The sequence below is a fragment of the Pelmatolapia mariae genome, linkage group LG6 (assembly GCF_036321145.2).
Source record: "Pelmatolapia mariae isolate MD_Pm_ZW linkage group LG6, Pm_UMD_F_2, whole genome shotgun sequence".
Classification (NCBI taxonomy): domain Eukaryota; kingdom Metazoa; phylum Chordata; class Actinopteri; order Cichliformes; family Cichlidae; genus Pelmatolapia; species Pelmatolapia mariae.
Genome location: NC_086232.1, coordinates 29308137 through 29330986, shown reverse-complemented (window position 1 = coordinate 29330986; position 22850 = coordinate 29308137). Strand labels below are relative to the sequence as shown.

The following is a 22850-nucleotide window of genomic DNA, read 5'->3' as shown; positions in this document are numbered from 1 at the left end:
CAGTGTATTTCCTTGCAAAAAGACAGTTTAACCAGAGGGTGGCGCTGCACAGCCAGAGATCATATTAGTGAGTTTTATATCGCTAACTCTTCTCTTTGAGCTCAGGTAGTGCACGAAAGCTGAGGTTTTGGACCCGGGCTTTGAGTTTTTGGAAGAATCATTTTGTTTTGAGCGAGTCATATAGCACTTTCTAATAATGTCACACTATTAAGCATTAGTAAGGTATTAATAAGCAGTTAATTGAGCATTTATAAAGTTTTATAAGCTTTTTGTGAGTGTGTTGATAAAGGTTTTATTAATAGTTATTTCATATTGTAATTCATGGTTAATTCAGGCAGTTACAAGTGAATTAAGTATTTTGCGTGAGCTCATGTAAAATGTATGCTTTATAAAGCATTTATTAACAAAAATAAAAGTAGCTCAAGACTCCAGCAGGTCTCAGATATCTTTATAACAGAAAAAGATTGTTTGGCTAGCTGCACTGAAACGGGAACATGGATAAGATGGACAATATGCATAAGATGACTCCTTTTAGATTTCAGAAATGCATTAGAACTACACACTCTGTTAGTCATATTTACTTTTATAGGAATATTTTTGTGTTTTGTTTAGATTCATTTTACTTCTTCTTTATAAAATTGAGATGTCAGATAGTCAAGATGGCGCCTGTGTGTGTGGCTCACCGTCAGCTGTTACCTTTTTTATTTATTTATTTATTTATTTTTATTATGTTTGTAGTCCAGTAAAAGCAAGTGAAAAGTGCAGGCTTTTGTTATTTGACCCGTTTAAGTTCATTTTAATATCCCAGACAGGATTAAGGTAGAGTTTTTATTATATATATTTTATAATTTATGTGGCTATAACACATGTGTAGTATTCATTTCACCCGTTTAGTAATAAAAATCAGTTGAAAAACATATTCAACACAACTTTATGTGGTTAAAAAAAAAGTAATAACAAAGTCAAAATAACATAACGTGATAGTTAAAATCCTCATAGATCAGCGGTCCCCAACCTTTTCTGCACCACGGACCGGTTTAATGTCAGACAATATTTTCACGGACCGGCCTTTAAGGTGTCGCGGATAAATACAACAAAATAAAATGATACGACCAAGACAAAAACTGTGGTATTTTGTAAATATATTAATAAATGCAAATTCACTGTGTAATTGTGTAACTTTATTAACAGCGTCCTCCTGAAATGCGAGAGTAACATCCTCCTCTCTGCCCCTTAATGCTCTCTGGTCGCTGTGGTAACGCGTAAATATTTCTTTCAAAATAAGACACACAACTACAACTCGGGAAAAGACCCAGGGAAACCGAGTTAACTATAAAAATCCTGAAAACCATAAATTTCACACCCAAGCCTCAACTCTCGCAGCCCGGTACCAAACGACTCGTGGCCCGGGGGTCGGGGACCGCTGTCATAGATCATTCCCCATTTTTTCAATACAAACAATTGCAGTAAGAGCCAATTTTAATAACCTAAAAATGTCTCATTTTGACCTTTGAATCAATCTATTGACCTTCAACGAGAGGTCAAAGGTCAAATGTAGTATATTTTAAATTTTACACAGTACTTTGACAATAGACATGACACTTGTAAGAATCATTTCTAAGTCGTAGTTTTTTGTGTTATTTTTCAACCAATAAATCATGAAGTTGACTTTTAAGACTTTGGTGGCTGTAAGACAAATTTGAACAGATTGATAACATGACCTCAATCTGCACCCTTACAAAGCTGAATCAGAATTCATTCAAAACTTTTTCCACTATTGTGTGTAGAGACAGAATGATGCACATGCAATTGCTACCAAAAACATAACCTCCTTGGTGGAGATAACTATGACAGAAACATGACATTCTAAAAGTATTTGTCACAATCTTGCATACCTGAAAATAAACCCAAGCCAAAATCACTCAAACTACTCTCCACTTTGTGCCTGTGTGTGTGTGTGTGTGTTTGTGTGTGTGTGTAAACAGAGGTGCATCTCCAGGCTCCACTGAGCTACACATCGCTCTCTTTTGGCCTCGGTGCTTTTAATTAACCAGAAAATCTAAATAAATCTCAAAAATGAAATGAAATGAAAACATTTGTAAACACATGCTGATCACTGTGGCAGTATTGCTAATAGTGTTTTTGCAAGTATTAGTTTTGAAATACAAGGAACTGCCCAGGAGTTCAACCATGTTTCAGAAGCACCATGAAAGTTCACAGGGTCGTCATCCATCACTTGCTGTTTCTTGCACAATTTAACAGTGGGAGGCTTGCAGAGACGTTATTTGCTGCCCTACTTCTAAAACATACTAATATAAATTTTAAAATATCTTTTCATGCCATGCATAACCAAATGGTAAAGATCTCTTCTTAAGTATGAACAACATCATGTTAATTTTAAGTACTTACTTTATACAGTTCGGTCCATAATTTGCTGGACAAAAACAGGTTTTGTAGTTTTGCCTCTTGATGCAACACCACTGAAATTTAGATCAGTATGTGACTGAAGTGCAGGCTTTCAGCGTTGATTCAAAGAGTTGAACAAAAATGATGATTCATGACTTTAGATAAAGTTGCCTGTATTTTTTGTTTTCGGTTTCAATAAAAACAAAATTACCACAACAGTCGGATACGTGTGGTGTGAAGAAATCTTCTGAACACAATTGAGTTATTAAAATTCAGGTGTTTATAAAATTAAATGAATTATTTTACCATTTGAACAGATGCCAGAGTTTACTTCCCCAAACAGGCTGAAATGCTGATTCACTCTGACTCATGTGGGATCACTTGTACAAGAGGAAAAACTTGATAACTTGGCTTCAGTTAAAACAAATGTGTAACCTTTGCAGTTATGCAATGCCACATAGGAGGGGGAGCACTGCTGACCTACGTATATTGATTGTGCCATGTTTAAGGTGGATAAGTCATGTTTCCCTGAATCCAGTGCAGAGTTATCATAGTTTTGTATCTTTTAGCTTTTTATCTTCATTTCATTTAGATTTTTTTCTTTTGCTTTTGGTTCAGTTTCGTTTCAGTTCGTTTCCTGAGTGGGTTTTTCTGGTTTCAGTTTAGTTTTTATTGTTTCAATGTGTTTGTCTTTAGTTTTTATTAGCTCAGTGTTAGTCTTGGACTTCCACATGTCACGGTCCTGGGTCTTATGACCCAGTGTTTTGAGTTTAGTTTATTTGGATGTTTATATGATTAAGCTCATGACTTTTTCTAGTTCTTTGTTATTAGATTCCCCTTGTGTCTTCCAACCCCTGTGAAGTCTCCCCTGCTCTTCATGTGTTTCATGTCTGTGTCTTACGTTGTCAAGTTCTGGTTGTCATGTCTGCGTCTCATTAGGTTTCCTATTTTATTTTGAAGAGATCTTGTGTTTGTATATTATGGTTTATGTTTTGAGTCCTTTGTTGTACGGTTTCTTGTTTCAGTTATGGTTATCATCGGTTTAGTTCTTTGGCTTCGTAATATGGCTTCCCTATGTTCCATGTTGTGTCCACTGTGACCCTTTTGTACCATGTTTCAGGTTCTTATGTTCTGTCTCCCCAGTTGCTGTTAAGTTACATGTCTAGAGTTCAGTCAGTGTTTCCTGTTTTACTTTGAAGGTTGGTGTCTCATGTCAGTGGTTCTAGTTTTGCTTCCCTTGTCTCGTCCAGTCTGATTACTCCCAGCTGTGCTCTCCTTCTGTGTCTAATTCCCTCGTTATCCCTCTGTGTATTTAAGCCCTGTGTTTTCTCTTTGTCAGTGTCGTAGTCTCCCTCATGGCTGTGTTTCCCTGTGTGTTAGTTATCCATGTCCCAGTTTAGTTTATTTATATTTTTCGTGGCATCCTGCAATAAAGCAGCCTTTTGAGTTTAATTCCTGTGTGGTGAGTTTTGCGTTTGGGTCCTTCTCCTGCCTTTACACAGCCGAAACATGACAGAAGACTACGACCAGACAATGGACCCAGCAGCTCACAATCCCTCCGCTGAGCTCCAGGAGGACATGATTTACGCGGTGGAGTTTCTTTGTCAAGAGTGGTTTGCGCTGCCTTTCAAGGAATACCAAGAGGAGTTAGCTCGCCGGTTGCAGAGAATGATTTCCGGCCTCCCTTGGTTATTCGGCTCGCTACACCCACTCATTCAGGACTTCCTCGTTACCACCGTACATGTCCGCCCTGAGCAGCCACTCCTGTATGAAGAGCCGGAGGATTTTCAGCTGAGTCCGCTGGAGGATTCGCAGGCCGACTCGTCCCCTTCCTCTTCCAGGAGAAAGCGGCGTTCACGCCGCCATCGCTCCACAGCAGCTGAGCAGACAACTTTCGTGAGTGAAAATGACTGTGTACCACATTCTGATTCAAAACCTTCTGCCATTTCATCCACAGTTAGTCATGCTGCTCCTATGAACACTTTAGTTTTTCAACCAGCTCCCCTGGACATAAGCAAACCTGCCCTTGTATCTGAGACTCCCTATGTATCACCAGTTTCTCAGCCTATGACCTTTTCTGTGTCTCAGCCAGTACAGGTAAATGGCAGCAACGTGCCGTCTACCATAGGTAAATTGGCTAAAAAACTTGGACTTGATGCCACTGAGCTAATGAGTCAAGTTGAACTTTGTGTTCCACAGCCAGCCATGTTCAAACACACTCACCATGTTTTAGAGTCAGACCAAGTTCAACCTGCATCTCAAGTGACTGTTTTGGGTGTGGCTTCACCCCTGGACTTTACTGCTCACCAGTCAGCTTGTTCTGAAACTGCCTTTGCAAACCTACCTACTCCTGTGACCACTCCTGAGCTCCGCTCTCCACCACCTGTCCCGGCTCCCAGGGTGAGGCCAGCCAGGACACAGCCTACCTCCGCACCCGTACCTACTCCTCGGGTGGGAGCGGCTCATGTCCGGCGGGTGCCTGCACCCATTCCTGTGCCCGCTGAAGGCTCAGGCGAGCCTATCCAGCCCCTGTCCTTGTGTTCTGTAGGCTCAGAGTTAGGTCATCAACCACTACCACAATCACTACAACCCCTCATTTTTTCCATAGTTCAGTCTGTTGCTCAGTTATTAGCTCAGTCATGTGTTCCATCATCAGTTTTGCCTCCAGGTCAGGCTTCAGTTTTGCCTCCAGGTCAGGCTTCAGTTTTGCCTCCAGGTCAGGCTTCAGTTTTGCCTCCAGGTCAGGCTTCAGTTTTGCCTCCAGGTCAGGCTTCAGTTTTGCCTCCAGGTCAGGCTTCAGTTTTGCCTCCAGGTCAGGCTTCAGTTTTGCCTCCAGGTCAGGCTTCAGTTTTGCCTCCAGGTCAGGCTTCAGTTTTGCCTCCAGGTCAGGCTTCAGTTTTGTCACCCATACCTCTTTCATTAGCCCAATCATCTACACAACCAACCGCTCAACAGTCTGCTCAGCACTCCGCAGCTCCCACGCTGCTGCCTGTTCCAGCTGGAGTGCCCGAGGAGCCCGTCCAGCCCCAAGCCACGTCAGCTGGGGGGCCCGAGGAGCCCGTCCAGCCCCAAGCCACGTCAGCTGGGGGGCCCGAGGAGCCCGTCCAGCCCCAAGCCACGTCAGCTGGGGGGCCCGAGGAGCCCGTCCAGCCCCCTTCCACGTCAGCTGGGGGGCCCGAGGAGCCCGTCCAGCCCCCTTCCTCGTCAGCTGGGGGGCCCGAGGAGCCCGTCCAGCCCCCTTCCTCGTCAGCTGGCGGTTCAGGAGAACCGCACCAGCCTCATGCCACGTCAGCTGGGGGGCCCGAGGAGCCCGTCCAGCCACCACCTGCGGCTCAATCGCCTGCAGCGCCTATGCCGTCGTCTGGTCCAGCTTCTGCTTCGGCGCCTGCTTCAGCACCTGCTTCGGCTTCGCCTGGCCCTGCTTCTGCTTCGGCGCCTGCCTCAGCCTCGCCTGGCCCTGCTTCTGCTTCGGCGCCTGCCTCAGCCTCGCCTGGCCCTGCTTCTGCTTCGGCGCCTGCCTCAGCCTCGCCTGGCCCTGCTTCTGCTTCGGCGCCTGCCTCAGCCTCGCCTGGCCCTGCTTCTGCTTCGGCGCCTGCCTCAGCCTCGCCTGGCCCTGCTTCTGCTTCTGCTTCGGCGCCTGCCTCAGCCTCGCCTGGCCCTGCTTCTGCTTCTGCTTCGGCGCCTGCCTCAGCCTCGCCTGGTCCTGCTTCTGCTTCTGCTTCGGCGCCTGCCTCAGCCTCGCCTGGTCCAGCCTCAGCTTCTGCTTCGGCGCCTGCCTCAGCCTCGCCTGGTCCAGCCTCAGCCTCGCCTCATCCTGCAGTTGCCAAGCCACCGCCTCGTCCACGTCCGGCTCAGCCTGCTAAACATCGTCCACGCCTGGTTTGGCGTCAGCAGCCACCTTCCAGACCGCTGACTGGACTTCTTCGTACGTGCCCACGCCGCCGTCGGCCGCCAGCCAAGCCGCCTGACGGTCTTCGTGCCTGTCCACGTCGCCACCGCTGGCTCCGCGGTCGGCCTCCAGAACAGCTTCGTCTACATCGTCGCCACTACCGTCCGCACGGCCGGCCTCCAGACCTGCTTCGTCGCCACCGCTGGCTCCGCGGTCGGCCTCCAGAACTGTTCAGTCATGAACTACTGAGCCGTTGGCCTCCTGGTCGGCCTCCTGACCTGAGTTTTGGACTGTCCCCTGTGCCTTTATTGGACATTTTGTTTTCGACTTAGTTTTGGCCCTCCGACCTGGACCCCCGCCACCCGCCCTGGGTGGGTTGTTTTTGGTTTTGTTTTCCCGGCTTGGGGCGTCTGGAATCCGCCCTTGAAGGGGGGGCTCTGTCACGGTCCTGGGTCTTATGACCCAGTGTTTTGAGTTTAGTTTATTTGGATGTTTATATGATTAAGCTCATGACTTTTTCTAGTTCTTTGTTATTAGATTCCCCTTGTGTCTTCCAACCCCTGTGAAGTCTCCCCTGCTCTTCATGTGTTTCATGTCTGTGTCTTACGTTGTCAAGTTCTGGTTGTCATGTCTGCGTCTCATTAGGTTTCCTATTTTATTTTGAAGAGATCTTGTGTTTGTATATTATGGTTTATGTTTTGAGTCCTTTGTTGTACGGTTTCTTGTTTCAGTTATGGTTATCATCGGTTTAGTTCTTTGGCTTCGTAATATGGCTTCCCTATGTTCCATGTTGTGTCCACTGTGACCCTTTTGTACCATGTTTCAGGTTCTTATGTTCTGTCTCCCCAGTTGCTGTTAAGTTACATGTCTAGAGTTCAGTCAGTGTTTCCTGTTTTACTTTGAAGGTTGGTGTCTCATGTCAGTGGTTCTAGTTTTGCTTCCCTTGTCTCGTCCAGTCTGATTACTCCCAGCTGTGCTCTCCTTCTGTGTCTAATTCCCTCGTTATCCCTCTGTGTATTTAAGCCCTGTGTTTTCTCTTTGTCAGTGTCGTAGTCTCCCTCATGGCTGTGTTTCCCTGTGTGTTAGTTATCCATGTCCCAGTTTAGTTTATTTATATTTTTCGTGGCATCCTGCAATAAAGCAGCCTTTTGAGTTTAATTCCTGTGTGGTGAGTTTTGCGTTTGGGTCCTTCTCCTGCCTTTACACAGCCGAAACATGACACCACAGTCTCAATAGACACACAAGTTTTGATAAAATTATACCAAACTAACAAATATTACAACTAAGGATATTTCCTCTATATTTTTTTTAAATTTATTTTAGTTGTATTTAATTATAGGTTTCCAAAGGTATTGAAGTAAAGCCTAGTTTTTATTAAGTTAATCGAAATGTTTTTTTGCACATCTAGTTTTAGTTTGGTTTTAGTTAACTGTTAAAACCTTGATCGAGTACAACAAAGAAAATTAAAACTATTGCTCTACTACTCACCTCTAAGTTAAGTGCACTTTAAAAGCCTTAGTTTAGATAAGTTAAAGCTCCAACCACACTCGTAGTATCGAACATTACTGCTTGACGGACAAACTGAGAGCAGTAAAATTCTTTGTACTACTTTAACTTATTCAGACTTTATCCTCTTTTCCATGTAGTAGGAGGTGTTTATCAGACCCTGTCTTTGGACGATACACCTTACTTTAGCAAATGGACAAACGAATAAACTCAAAAGAATTCCCTATCAATATTTCTTTCTTCTTCACTTTTTTAAAATTATTTTTAAAATTATTACAAAGTTAAGAGTACAATATATACACAATATTATACTATATTAAGAGTCAGAAATCTCAGCTTTTGTTGCACACAGCACTGCTTTTATTAATATTTGAACAATAACTCTAAATATCAACTCTAACCAGGAATAATTAATCAGTGGGAGTCTCATACTTGGTGTCCCGTTAATACAAAAACACTGGAAAACACACCACATGTCCACAAGAATTAAAGTCTAAACACAGCTTAACTGAAATAATAATAATGATCACTAATATAATAATAGTGACTCTGACTTTGAATAAACTATAAAGAAGATGGATGGAAGTAAACATTAACAGTGCTGTGATTTTTCCTGTTAGTAGATTAAAAGAAGTACAACTATATTCCTCAGTATGTGGAAAAAAACAAAACAAAAAACAAGATAGCTCGATATCACTAAGTACACCTGAAAAATGAGCATCAGTTAAATCAAATGCACTGACTGAGGATGTATTTTGCATTCACAATTTAAATTATTAAAGTATTGTTGTAACCAGTACCGTTTTTTGTACTTTCCTTCACATAAATAAAGTCATTTCACTACACCGCTGAGACTCAACACACCCTACCACAATGCCTGTGGTATATAATATACCTCCAACACTGTACATAGCTTTGCATGAAATATTAAACGCTGTCTTGGGAACAACACAGTCAGAGATTTAGGTCCCGGTTCCTGTTCCTCTTCATTGAGAAGGTTAAAGTCTTGAGTGGGGCAGAATCAGCGGTAGGCGCAGTGTTGCTCCTGGTGCTGCCGCAGGTCCACTTTGTGCTGGAAGCTGTAAAGGCATCGTGGGCAGCGGTAGGGCCTGTCATCCCTGTGCTTTCGGCTGTGGGTGATGAGGTTGGAGCTCTGGCTGAATGCTTTGCCACATATCTGACACACATGGGGCTTCTCCCCTGGCAGACAAACAGAGAGAATTGAACGCTGTTTTTGCTTGCTTTCAGAATCAAGATATGACACAAAAACCAACCAATAAGGTTTAGAATCTAAGGTTCAAAAGTATATCAAAGGGAACTGTTATGTTTTTCTTTCTTTCATATTTTTTGCTTTTACAAAGGTGGATAATAATGAGCTTAGTGTGCTCTATAATAATCCCTGTGGGCAAAGAGTTCAGACTTTTTTTTCTGGTCTTGGATGTGTATGACATCAAACAGAGAGGATATCGTCATCTAAGATGAACACGTTTGAGCACAGAAAGCCCCACCCACCATCTGAGGGGCAGCCAATCAGAAGAAAGCTATCTCAAACGGTGCTAAAACTGCTTGTTTCAGACAGTGGATAAATTAAGGGGTGGCAGCAAAGTCCAGGAATATATATAATATAAGCTTTATTATTTAAAAAAAAATCAACGCTACTTTAGTAGAGCCTGAGAATAAAAAGACATATAAAGGAATTACATATGTATGTAACTCTTTGTAGTGGATCTAAAGGTCATTAATAACGTGAAAAGTTGTACTTTTACGTGTGCTGGAAACTTCACATCATCAGGAAGTAGTCTGAGCCTTTTTACAGTCTGACTTTTATGCCAATTTTAATGAGACAGATTACATATTATGCAAACTGACTAACTTAAAGGATACTAATATACACACATATGTTAGTAGTGCTCATTTTAGCAGAAAACACCAGACTGTTTTACTGAGAGCATGAGTGCACCAACTTACCGGTGTGGATGAAGGTGTGTTTCTTCATGTCAGACTTCTGGTGGAAGCGTTTGCCGCAGTACTGGCAGGGATAGGGCCGGGTGTCTGAATGAATGAGGAGGTGAGTGGAGAGGGTGGAGGAACGCTTGAACACTTTTCCACACACCGTACAGCTGAATGTCCGCTCCTGAAAACAGCAGGCAGTCATGGATCTGACAAAGCTCTATCCCAATAAACGGCTGATTTTACATCCAAAGATGTAACAGAATAATGCATTTAAAGGCAAAGTGATGCTGACCTTCCCCCTGCAAGGTGCCTGCTCATTACCAGCCCTGCCGGACTTGATGTGTGCCACTGACATACGAGCTCTGCCTCTGTGACTCTTACATATGTGAGTTTTCAGACTTGACAGACATGAAAATATCTGCAAAGACAAGTTGCAACAATTTAATATATCAATGAGGAATTTTTAAGTTATGGCTCATGAGAGGTTAGACTTTTCAAACAATCAAAGGAAGCTGAGGAGCACTGATGTATTCATTATTTAATATTGTGTTTCTTCAGTTTATAAACTTTTACATAACTGAAATTGTTGAGCCTAGTTCATGGTTCATGGGTCTCTTGGAGGACATTCAGAGGAGTTTTATGAATAGGTGGAACTGCTGCAGGAAGGTTACCCGTCAAAAAATTTGCATCACCTTCAGAATAACTGAAAAAAGGCATTTCTAAAAAGAAACGTAATAAATAAATAACTGTATTGTGTATTTTAATATTTTATTTGTTGTAAAAAAAATGGCTACAATAAACACAATCTATGATATATGTCTTTTTAGTCTTTGTCTTCTGGTGGATGTTTGTTGATCTGTCTTAAGTAAAGATAGCTTTATAGATATATAATAATATTATTATTACACAATAACCTTAATAATAATAAAATAATAATAATGTACTAATACCCAGTACATAAAAAAATTTAAATGCAATAAAGTCCAAAGAAAAAGTACTTCTGTAAAAATCATAAAAAAATAAATCTAAAAATAAAAAGTCAAAATGAAATAAAAACAGGAACTTCATAAAAAAATTGTTGTAACCTTTCCACAGAGTAGGCACTCCTGCCTCGGAGCGCTGCTCCTGGTCTCTCTCAGGATCTGATGGTGCTCCAACTCATGCAGTCCGGACAGTTTGTCTGGATATGCGGACCTCACCTGAAGACTCGACAATACTTCTGGTTTGGGAGGCTGAGAAACGACTTTCTCCACTTGGCTAAAAATATTTGCGTTGACAGGACTGCAGGGCTCAGCAGAACTGTGGTCTGAAAAGAAAAGCAGATAGACAGGTTTTGAAAAATATGAAAAATATGATTTTTTTTTCTTTAATTAACATGGAAAAAATAAGTTGGGTCCTTGTTCTTTTATTGGACCAAACAGAGCTGCTGATCACATTTAAAAGTGTAAAGTTTAGTCTTAGGAGAGCTAAAACAAACAAAAGACGTTGTCACCCACCGTATGATTGAGGACTGAATGGGTGACGGCTCCCATTTTCACTACAGAACTTTAAGTCCTGCTGTAATAACACAGTGGCAATTGCATTATCACAGTTTGTCTTCGGTTTGGTGTACTCCAGGGATGCGTCCCAGGCTCCCGCCCTTTTTTCCAGCTCACTGAACATTACTGCAGTGGCTCCAGGGCTGGGGCTTCTTGCCACGTGACGAAGATGGTGCAGCCCACCACGCTTCACCAAGAAAGAACGAGGCATTGCTCCGGGGTCTACTGTATCACTCTTGCTGTAATCCTGTTTTTAAGGTACCTAGAAAATGAAAATAAAGTTAATTCAAATTCAATATATGTAAACAGCCTGTTGTAAAAGATGTAAGAAATAAAGCAACTAAAATATATTTTTTATGCACACAGTAAAATTTTACACTAAAGACATAAAACAACGTGAATGACCAACAGGTTACACAGGGTGTCTATAATACCCAAAAGAGGGCAGTAGAACTGTACTTTCTATATAGTTTCCTGCTTGAAAGTCAAATACTATACAGAGTTAGACTGTTCAACAGATACTGTTTTTCTGATTAGTAAATCAGAAAAAACAACCCAAAATGTGTATTTACTGATTAATGTTACAATTATTAATGAGGCTGCTTCTCACCCTTTTATGTTCTGTAAATGTAAATAATTTTAAACATTAAAGTTACATTAAATGCATATTTGGGGTGCAATACTTATATGACATGCACAGATACACCTGAGGGTGTGGATGTGGATAAACTGAGACAAGCTTTATGAACAACTGCGAGGCACAAATGCACAAAATGAAACACTAAGACAAACTGAGCATGAAGCCAGCGCGCAGCGAGTTCTTTATAAATTCAAATTTCTTAAAATTTCCTCAGAACAAATAACATTCCTGTGAGCTCATCGGTGATGTTTGGAAGTGAGAAATTTTAAAGTGATGTCATACAGATTTTTAGCCTGTGTTTATCTGTAAATACCAATCTGGAATCTGGAATCTTAAATTGCACTCTGTGTGCCTATAAGGGTGCATCTGTGGTTTAGCTTTCCTCTCACTGGGCTGCTGACGATTTATCTGAAACTGTTATTTAGCAGAAACGTGAGCCAGGACCAGAGTGCACACGTCTGGGAGAAAGCACAATTTCCTCCTTCAGTTTAGTGAAGAAAGCTCAGCTTGCTGTCAGCCACTGAAAAACTCAGCTGATATTGTTTTGTTGCTGTGATTATTTTGCTATGAAATGCTAAAAATCCTAAAATAAAATAAAATAAAATAAAATACTGCACTATTATCAAGTGTGCCTAAACTTTTGACTTTAATTTGTCTCCAACTTTATTTAGAATGACAACCTTTGGTGCCCTTTAATTTATTTAACTACTTTATTAAACTTCTTTGTTTTGCCAGCTTGTTTAAGGTGAAGGTTTAAGGTTTATTCTTGTGCACACAGGACAAAGTTTTTCCATCACGGATCACAGCGAGGATCTCTGCTCCCTGAAGAAAAACACGTTAAACTCCTCACACCTTTTTTTTTTGTTTGTTTGTTTCATTAGTTAACACTGAAGGCTAGAAATAGTATTATTTTTTCATTGACATCATCATCTTTTCTCCAAATGTGGTTTCAGACATTCAGAGTCATATCAGAGCTGTGAAAATGTCACTTAACAGCACCACAAATCATGACTCAGTGCACAAATGTGCGTGCTGTGCAGAAACTGAGGTATCACACCACGAATAAAAAAACAAACAAAAAACGCTGCAGCTTTAAAATCGTTTTTTTTTCAAATGAAGCAAAAATATGGTTTAACTGATAGGCTCTGTTCAAGGTGCAAATCAATGCAAAGCATTTGGAGCGATCATCTTTATCCTAATGTGGTCTGTTCCAGTACGACGTACCCTCCATCCAGAGAGACGCCACTGATTCAAAGCACGATGAGCATAAAAATGTCACACGCTATGTGCTCACTGGATCTCAAAGCAGCTGAAGAGCCTGTGCAGAGCTTGGACCGACATCTGAGACAGCACCACCACCATCAACACACGCAATGAAGAATACCAAATATCTATTATATAATGGGAAAATGAGTAAAAGGATGGATGATAAATATCTCCAGAAGAGTACAAGTGATTTACAGAACAAATACCAGGATGCACAGGATCTTATCTGGTGGCGAAACACCTCACTGAGAGTCTTTGTTCTGGTTTTTCTTCGAACCTGTCACCTGTCTGTAGTACCAGGAGCTGTAGGTGAATTCTTAAAATGGAAGAAGCTTCCCAGATAGTCAAGCCCAAGTTACCCATTTAAGCTTGTTTACAGTGATGAAAGAAGCACTCAGATCTCTTACTTGGGTAAAGGTAGCAATAAGAATAACAATAAAAAAAAGTAAATATCCTGTATTAAAAGTAGTAAAATGCAAAAACGTACTTAAAAATAACTTGTTCTATAGAAAAACGGCCCCACGTCCTGACCTATTTTAAATAAAAGTGCTGCTGAGCTTTATAAATGTTATTTTATTGCAACCAAAGTAGGGCTATTTTTATTTTAACAGCATATTATGCATTTAGGTAGTTTCCTAACTGGGTTCCCAATCTGGGGCAGGAGGGCCCCTCCTAAATGTTGCATGATAAATCTGTGTAGATCATTATACGGGACAGGAAAAAACAAAAATAAACTTCTGGCACACAAGTTTGCAATAAATTTTGAGCTTTCAATTATGTTTTCTGTGCAAAATACGGAATGAATTTAACGTGTTTGTGCCTCGAATAGAGAAACGTGACAACTCTGTGAAAACGTCTGCAGCGCTTTTGTGTTTTTCATGTTTTTTTTTTCATATGTACAATCTTATTCTTTTAAATACAGCATCAGACAAAAACAATGGGGTAGTAAATTATTTCAGTCTGAACTTTAGTAATGCGTAGAAATAAACTAGGTGCAAATCCTCAAGTACAGGTAACAGAAATCTGTTTAGTAAATGTAATTTCACTGCTTTATTGATATTTAGTTACTGACAGTTACTTCCTTATGTAGCTATTACAGACAAAGTAAACTGATTTAAATTTCTGGAAATCAGATAAGATCAGGTCTACACCGCTGAGTTGCTGATGATTTGTTTCGCTCAGTGTAGATTTATGGATGAAGGAGAACTAACTCTTTGCCTTTGATTTAACATCGAGTGAGCTTACAGAGCTTTTAGAGGAGGCCTGATGTTGACATATATGTGCACTGACTTAAAAGTTTGGTCATTCATCTCATATTTTCTTTATTAGATGAGAGATTAACAAAAATACCACTACACATTGCAGTAAAACTACTGCTGCAGTGCATTTTTAGACAAAGGAATGACGTGTTCAGACAGGTGTGGACCACTGACCATGTTAATGTGTTTTGTGAAGTGTCTGACAAAATTTAGATCTGACATATATGTCGACATGCTGCAGCCACTTTCGGTATGAATGGGCAGCAAGATGAAGGAAGAAAGCGGTTTATTTCTACATCTTTGCACTAGAAAATCTGGCCTGACATACAAAAAGCTTTGCATGCCCTGACTAAGATCCTTTCTTTTAAGGATGATAAAATGACAAGAAGGTACTTCTAGATTAAACTTTTTAGCATTTTTTTTGAGACTGCTGCATAAAACAAAACATGGCCTCTTAAAGTAAGTCATAATCTGAATCAGTCAGGTAACTCTTGCAGTAATCCACCTCATTTCTTTTCTATATATTATTTTAAAATCTAACTTAACCTGAGTTGGAATGAGAAAAGAAAAAGTCTACAAAAAAGAGAAAAGAAATAAAAGTGTAAATACTCACCAAAGTTCTCCTCCCAGCACTTCTGAGCTTCACACGCCCTTTGCATAAAATAATACGGGAACCCCTGAAATGAAGTTAAAACGGTCACATGTGCGATCAGTCTGCCGCCGAGGTGGACTGTGAGACGCTGCTGACATCTGAAGGTCGCTCTAATGCGAGCACAAGAGGATGAGGAAGTATTTTAGATTTGACACTCCAACCACACAGCTTCCTCAGACAAAACACACACACACACAAACACTCGCTGCAGCAGCAGCAGCAGCAGCGCAAAATCAGTCCAGTTTTACTTTAAAAAAATGTGCAGATACATGCCACGTTGCACAAAAACACACCGGCATAAATCAAGGGAAGACAGACAATGATCAGAGAGGAAGTGGATGGACTGTGCTGAAAGTTCTTAGGAAAGTTTTGACACTCCTGTGTTGACACAGTGTTGTTACCAAACACACCAGTGAGGTGAAACTTATAAAGAAGCTCGGCTGATGCAACAGCAGATTCCTTTCCATAGAATTTAATGAAATCATTAAGCTAAAACATCAGTGACAAATAAACACAGGAGGGACAAGTGTGAATACATTTCTGTGGAATGTTTTGAGAAATACTTTCATAAACAAATGAACCATTACCGCCTACGTTTCATTAAAGCAGACCTCGGAGCTACTCTCCAGGTTAGCACTGTGGCCTCACAGCAAGGAGGACCTGGATTTGAAATTAGTGACCGAGGCTTTAACGTGTGAAACCAGCATGTTCTCCTTGTGCCTGTGTGGGTACTCTGGTTTCCTTTGACAGTGGCCGCAGGTGTGACTATCCAGGGTGCACCCCACCTCTCGGCCCATCACAGCTGGAACAGGCCGCTGTGCCCCTGTGACCTGGATAAATGGATGCGTGCTCTACATATTTAACTGTTTCCATGTCGTATAACAGGAAGCAGTTTTGACCAAATATTTTTAAACACACATCAACAGTTGGTGCATTTCCTTTGGATACTACGTCTATTTTATTTAATTAGCACAAAATCACAATAACAGTTGCCTCAGTGTGCTTAATATTTTAAGACCCTGAAATAATACAGAGAAACACAAGCACCTCCAGCAGAACCAGGCTCAGGGAGGGGCGGTCATCTGCTGCGACCGTGGGGGTGATGGGAGGGAGACAGGACAAAAGGCACGCTGTTGAAGACAGGCAGAGATTAATAATAACTAATGGCTCATCTTTGCTGCAAGTTTTTTTTTTCCCATTTGTGGATAATAGCTCTCACTGTGGTTCGCTGGAGTGGACCACACTGTGGAAGAGAGCCAGAGATTAATAATAACTAATGATTAAACTGAAAGTGATGCACAAACACACGGTGAGTGAAGAACAAACACAGTGCATCATGGGAACCCCCCAGCAGCCTACACCTATTGCAGCATATCTAAGGGAGGATTTGGGGTCACCTAGGGTGACCACCTGTCCTCTTTTCTTTCCTAACCACAGAGAGAAGGCATCATTTAAATATGTTAAAGTTTTCTTTAAGCAAACAGTATTATTAAAGTTATTCATAACTGGGCTAAGTGTCCTCTTTTTTGGAAATCAAAATATGGTCACCCTAGGGTCACCTGATCCAGCCCAGACTATATGCTTTAGGAAAAAGGAAACTTTTAAGCCTACTCTTAAAAGTAGAGACAGTGTCTGTCTCCCGAATCCAAACTGCTGGTTGCACAGAAGAGGGGCCTGAAAGCTGAATGCTCTCCCTCCCATTCTACTCTTAAATACTGTAGTAACAACAAGTAAGTCTGAAGTCTGAGAGCAGAGTTCTCTATTGAGGGGATATGGAACTATAAGGTCATTAAGATAAGATGGGGCCTGATTATTCAAGACGTTGTATGTGAGAAGCAGGACATTTGAATCTGGATTTAACGGGGAGCCAATGAAGAGAAGCCAATGTGGGAGAAATATGCTCTCCTTTTAGTCCCTGTCAGTACTCTCACTGCATCAGCTGAAGGCTTTTCAGGGATTATATGACATTAGTCCGGCCTATAATTATTAACCGAATTAACTAGTTTTCAGCATCCCTCTGAGGCAGGATGGGAAAATGGCAAATCAGACACACATTAATCCCTGTAAATACCTTGGCAAAAATCGACATGTTGTTCTACATTATCTCAAAACCTCATACCACGCATTACTCATAAATGCTCAGTTTATGACCAAACCATGCTCCCCTGAACTGGGCTGTATCACCCTTTTGTAATAATCTTACTATGTTTGCGTGTGAAATCCATTCTTAAGTCTTACTAACAACAACCTGGTGATTCATAGTTCATAGCTACCGAGTAGGCTGTTAAACTCATACGTCAGCGTGAGCTGTTACGCAACGCCTCAACCCTGAGTTTTAATCCATATGTTAAAAGCTCATCTGTGTTTACAGTTTTGTTATTATAAATAAAGATTTCACTCGATTTTTGCACGAACAGACCGAGAAGTTTCAGAGTTAGTAATACTGATGTAGGCCAGAATGAGTCAAAACTATTCTGTTATGCTAATTTGACCAGTGAAGACTGTTACAGAGAGTGATTTTTATCATATTATCATTTCCTGTTTATTTTCCATACTATGACTTGACTAGACTTGCTAGACTTTCACAAGGTATTTAAACTCGTCCTGCTCTGTGCATGTTCACCTTTCCACCTGCCTCCTTCTCACTCACACGTAGTCTGCCATGTTTTTAGTCTTTAAACTAAACATGTCTTTAGTAGAAAAGAGTACGTGGTCGCAGTTAACGTGTTTTAACCTCACGCAACAATCAGTTTGTTATGCAACACTTTAAATGCAGCACGGTGACAATGCATCTCTCGTTAGCAACTAAGTCCAGTTTAACAGAGAAATCAGGCAGTTGCAAAGGTGCAATGTCAAAGTTTATTTTGTATCATTCGTAGGATACAGAACACTGAAATGTATTTTCCCCCATCATACTGGAATTTTATATAATTTTTACTGTCATTTAATATATTTGACAACATCAGCTGAACTGCAAGAGAGAGAGAGAGAGAAAGACAGAGGGTGGATGATGAATGATGCGGCTGTGGATCTCAAACAGTCGCCACTTACAGTACATAAATCTGAGAAACTCTAGGCCAGACTGACACCATCTGACAAGAGAAAACTCTCGCTGTATTCATTTCTTTTTCTGCTTCGAATCAGGGAAAACATGTGGCGGATGTTCCAGTTTTAAGATGATGAATCTGGAGTAACACAGTGTGACGTAAAGCAACAAAGTGTGTAAATCTCTCTACTTTTATGGCACATCGTGACATTTAATCGCCATCATCACGTGTAACGCTGTTAGCGGGACGAGCCAAAGTACGGATGGGAATTCTAAAAAACCAACATGAAGGATGAAGGCTAGTACCATATTCAAAACTGATTTACAAACATATCAAAATGCTTCATCACAGTAGGTAAGAGCTGAATTCAGACAGAAGTGAGAACAGAAGCACCGTTACTGAACAGCTGTTTACAGATGTGTTGAGGGACCCTAATTTACTGATCCATATTTTTGGTTAATTATGGAAAGTTCCTGAATTCAAGCTTTCTTCAATTAGTTTATGTGTTTTCTTCTTGGGGTTCTTTTAGACTGGAATACAAACTGTACTCAAATCCTAAAGGTTTTAATAGTGGTAGGTTAGGTTTAAGTTTAGTTTGAAGTATGTTTAATGCATTAATGAAGAAGAAAGTAAATAGACAGATTTTCCTCAAAATATGGTGCAAACTTGAACAAAATGTCCAGAAAATTGTCAATAAAAAGGGAAATTAATTATAATTTTCAGCCAACATTTTTAGGAGCTAATTTTTCAGTTATATATTATTACACTGCTCCTGAAGGTGCAGTAAGATAATGTATTAAAAGAGTGCAGTTTAAACATCAAACCATGAAAAGCAGTCATAAAAATGAGGGTATTCCGTTCATTTATTTGAGAAAATTATAGCCTCTGTGTGGTTCTTGATAAATCTAATTATTCATGGTTGCTCGCATTTTAAGCCTCTAGTAGATCGAGTTTCTTTTCCCAGTTACAGCACGGCCTTTTATGTCTTCCATAATGAAAAAAGGGCCAATTGCATTGCATAAATGCACTGAAATCAAAGTATCCCTATAGAGGGGGCCCGATATATCCAAAAATCATGATGATTATGACCTTCTGCATGAAATTTAGTCTGACACGATGCAAAATATCACACACAAGGGTCCAACTCTCATACTACACAGAGCAGATGCAAATTTGTAAAACTGAAACGCTTGTACAACTGTCATTTTGGTTTGACAATATCTTAGCAGTGATTCCAGGGTAGAGATTTCAGTTGCCACAACCATCAGTGACCACTAAAAAGCTGTTACTTGCAACAGTATGGTGGGCAAACTGACATCCTCTTTAGTTCTTTGAAGGCCATTACTGGAAGATCCAATTGCTTAATTTCTGAGAGGATGGCAATAACGCTCTGCTCTTTTTAGATTTGCATTACATAAAATATGCTTTGTTATGAAGCAGAAAGCCTCTAAAGGATTTAGAGACAGTTGGTCCATAGAGTGAAGAAACACAAGAGAAAGACTTTATCTTTAAGGTCCCTCTGAAGAAATGCATATGTTGAAAAATGATCCCACCACAACTCCACGAATCCACACCAGCTCTCACGGCTCAGCGCCACAAAGCTGGGAGTGTCTTTCTCTGTAGTGCAAAAAGCAAAGATCACTGCTCTGTAGATATAACACCCTGTTTGATAAACTATACACACTCCAGTACAGCTTTAAATATCATCTATATGTTCCTGTCACACAGTATATTTCATATGTTTCCATTCATTTTACAGCCATTTTTTTAAATAGAATATATTGTTTGATATGTTAAACGTTTTTCTACCCATGCTCTCTCCTGTCGTGAAGATACTGACGACCTTTGCTGAGAAAACGACCCTCTGCAGTCATTGGCCCACACTCTTAGCTGTCAGAAAGCGATAAGAGCCAGATTACCTGGGTTTATCTACTTTGTTTCCTGGAATCATTTGATCACTCTCATTTCTGTCTTGAATATGAAGGCTAAGTAATGGAAACTGGTTAGCACAGCATAAGCTCAGGGCTGTCCAAATATAAAGAAGTCTGACTTTCAGTACTCTCAAGAGTTTATTAGCAGCTACGGCCTTAGCTACTTGGTTTAGTATGCCGAGTTGCTGATAACTAGTCCATAATAGCAAATATAACGTGTCCGTCAAATGCTACGCAGTCTTACTTAAATCCATACAAAAGCTCAAGTATAAAAACAAAGCTGTGCATGAAATCAGCCAACCCCGTCCTAGTTGTAGCTTTACACAGATATCAGAGTGGTCTCATCTCGGTCTCAGTCTGACAGGGAATAAAGGCATTTGCCAATATATTGAAGTACTCCCAACAGAGTCTGGTGTTAAAAGTTGAAAGGCTGGGAGAAAGTTAAACCATTCAGTTTTTTAGACATTACTCCAAGTAGTAATCTACATCGATATAGAGTTACTCTTGAGGTTGGATGGTAACCTCACAAAACTGACAAAAATAAAATAAAATAACAACAAAAAAATAAAATAATGGAGGAAATAAGTCAGAAATCATAGCAGCACATTTTCTGTCTCTGAAGCACTCGGCGTGTGTCACAGTGAGCCCGTGACAGATGACTCTAGTTGGCACAAAGGACGTTGTAGAAAGTTTGGCCTCTTTCAGTATGTCTAAACTCCTACAAGTTTCATATAGATATATAAAAAAAAAATTCAACAATATCAAAATAAATTACAACACATAAAAAACAAACAAACAAAAAGATTTGGCAACACTGAGTTTCTGCCTTTTTGTGGGTTGCTGTGAACGTGAATGGTTGTGCGTGTAACTCACTTGCCTTCTGCAGGCCACACACAGGCAACACAAGTACTCAGTATGCTAAGGGTTCATTTAGGAATGCCTTTACGTGATATGCCTGTAGAGTTTGATACAGATGTGTGCGTATTCCTGCTCCGGACCACTTCTTCGCATAATCATCACCACATAAATTTCTTTTTCCTTTTTGTCTTTCTTTTTTTTTTCTTTTTAAAAACACAGATGAACAGATGGCGGCTAGAAGTTTCTTTTAAAGGCAGTGAAGATGGATGAGGGCGAAAAGGGAGGATAAGGATGTATTTAACTCTGAACTAATCAGGGAGAAGAGTCGTATAGGGGTGGCCAGAGTATACAGTGCGTCATATGTCTTACTCAGCTTAGAGAGAGGAAGGATTTTCCTTCTGTGTGTACTCGTCTTTCACTCGTGGCCACAGTCACAGATTCAGGTCCAGTGGTAGATTTTGAGCAGCGAGCAGTACATTTTGTTCGTATGTGATTTGTTCATGTTTTTGATGGACGTGTATTTTGACAGTCTGTGGCACAGTTACACGTGGGGATGAGGAGGGAGGCTGTACGTAAGCTCTTTGCCAGGGAGCGACAGTGTGGGAAACAGGTGTTGGAGACAGTAACGAGGAGGAGAGACAACAGGTAGTGATGATCAGCAGAGGTCCAATCAATGCCACTATGTCTGCATCAAGTAAAAGATAAAGACTGGAGAGGCTGAGGAGGAGGACTTGACTGGATACTACAATCCCAGTTCCAACGTCTCTTCAGGTCATAGGGGATCTCAGCACCCTCCCCAGGTCTCAGTTATCCAGTGCCTCGGCGCACACGATGCTGCCATAAAGCTGCTGTGGGTCCGGATGCGTCTGCACCCGCTCCTCTGCCTCGCTGTCTGTGCTGCCCTCGCTGTCGAGGCGTGGAGACGGGTGACATTGGCCAGAAAGACTGGGGTAGAGGGCGGTGGCCGGCAGTGGGCTGGGAAGGAGGTCCTCATCTGAGCTGAGGAAGTCCCCCTCAGCGGAGGCGGGGCTGGCCAGGCAGAGATCCTGGTAGTTGGTACTTCCCCCTCCACCGGTGACCCTGGAGCTGGGGGTTGCCTTCTGTCCTCGCAGCTGCCTGATCTGAGAACAGAGAAGGAGGTTTTTAGTCAAAGGTAGGCTGGCTGTGGTTCAGATGTATTTTTCCCCTCCTCAGCTAATCTGGATAAAATCACCAGCCGGTACAGTTTGTTAGAACATCTTGTAAAAACACTGTTCTTCTCCTGATTGCACTGAAATATAGACCGTATGTTCATACTGAACTGGCTCACATAGATATATAGAGCAGCATTACTAAAACAGGACAAAGCATTTTATTTGGTGCTCATTATTTTTAACAGTAGAAAAACAGGTTTATGACCAGTTTAGTGGACCCTGATTACTGATCCAGATTTTTTTTTTAGTTCCTGAATTCAAGCTTCCCTCAATTAGTTTACACGTTTTCTTCTTGGGGTTAGACGTGACACATTTAGTGGCAGCAGCACGGAACATTAACTATAGCACCTCTGGGTTTTATTCCAGGAAGCGCATTTAACAAACTTTACCTTTAAACTTAATCAACGTTCTGGGATTTTCTTACCTGGAAACAGAGTGTGTTACCATGGTTACTGACTCAGAGTTTAAGTTAATTCTGAGAACTCGGTTATCTCAGTTTCCTTAAGCGCAGGGTTAACAAACTCACAGCTGTTTCTTAAAACCTGATTACTTGAATTGGGTCCTTCATACTTCATTATGTCAGAGGTGAAAATGTTTTTGAGGAAGGAAAATCTAAAAAAGGAAAATACTGGGTGCTGAGCATTTTCTATGAAGAGGATTTGCTCAATACCCCAGAAAAACGTTTTAAGCAGAGCCAGGGAAAAATTACTAC

The 22850-nt window shown here is 41.0% G+C and overlaps 3 protein-coding genes across 4 annotated transcripts in view; 1 reads left to right on the top strand and 2 right to left on the bottom strand.

Moving 5' to 3' along the window:
• The first annotated feature begins 3915 nt into the window (after nt 1-3915).
• LOC134629745 (proline-rich protein 36-like) lies at nt 3916-7486 on the top strand. Its single transcript, XM_063477264.1, has one exon. It carries the CDS (start codon nt 3916-3918, stop codon nt 6625-6627), a length of 2712 nt encoding a protein of 903 aa, XP_063333334.1. The 3' UTR covers nt 6628-7486.
• Nucleotides 7487-8523: 1037 nt separating this feature from the next.
• LOC134629296 (zinc finger protein Gfi-1b-like) lies at nt 8524-11533 on the bottom strand. Its single transcript, XM_063476521.1, has 5 exons — nt 11251-11533; nt 10840-11060; nt 10047-10172; nt 9770-9935; nt 8524-9001 (listed from the first exon to the last, which is right to left on the bottom strand). Exons 1-5 carry the CDS (start codon nt 11501-11503, stop codon nt 8823-8825), a joined length of 945 nt encoding a protein of 314 aa, XP_063332591.1. The 5' UTR covers nt 11504-11533; the 3' UTR covers nt 8524-8822.
• Nucleotides 11534-17958: 6425 nt separating this feature from the next.
• evi5l (ecotropic viral integration site 5 like) overlaps nt 17959-22850 on the bottom strand; it is a 41662-nt gene continuing 36770 nt past the window's right edge. For both annotated transcript variants that reach the window (XM_063476519.1, XM_063476520.1), the window contains one exon: nt 17959-22066. In XM_063476519.1, the coding sequence (XP_063332589.1) occupies nt 21749-22066 (318 nt within the window). In that variant the 3' untranslated portion in view covers nt 17959-21748. The remainder of the gene's footprint in view (nt 22067-22850) is intronic.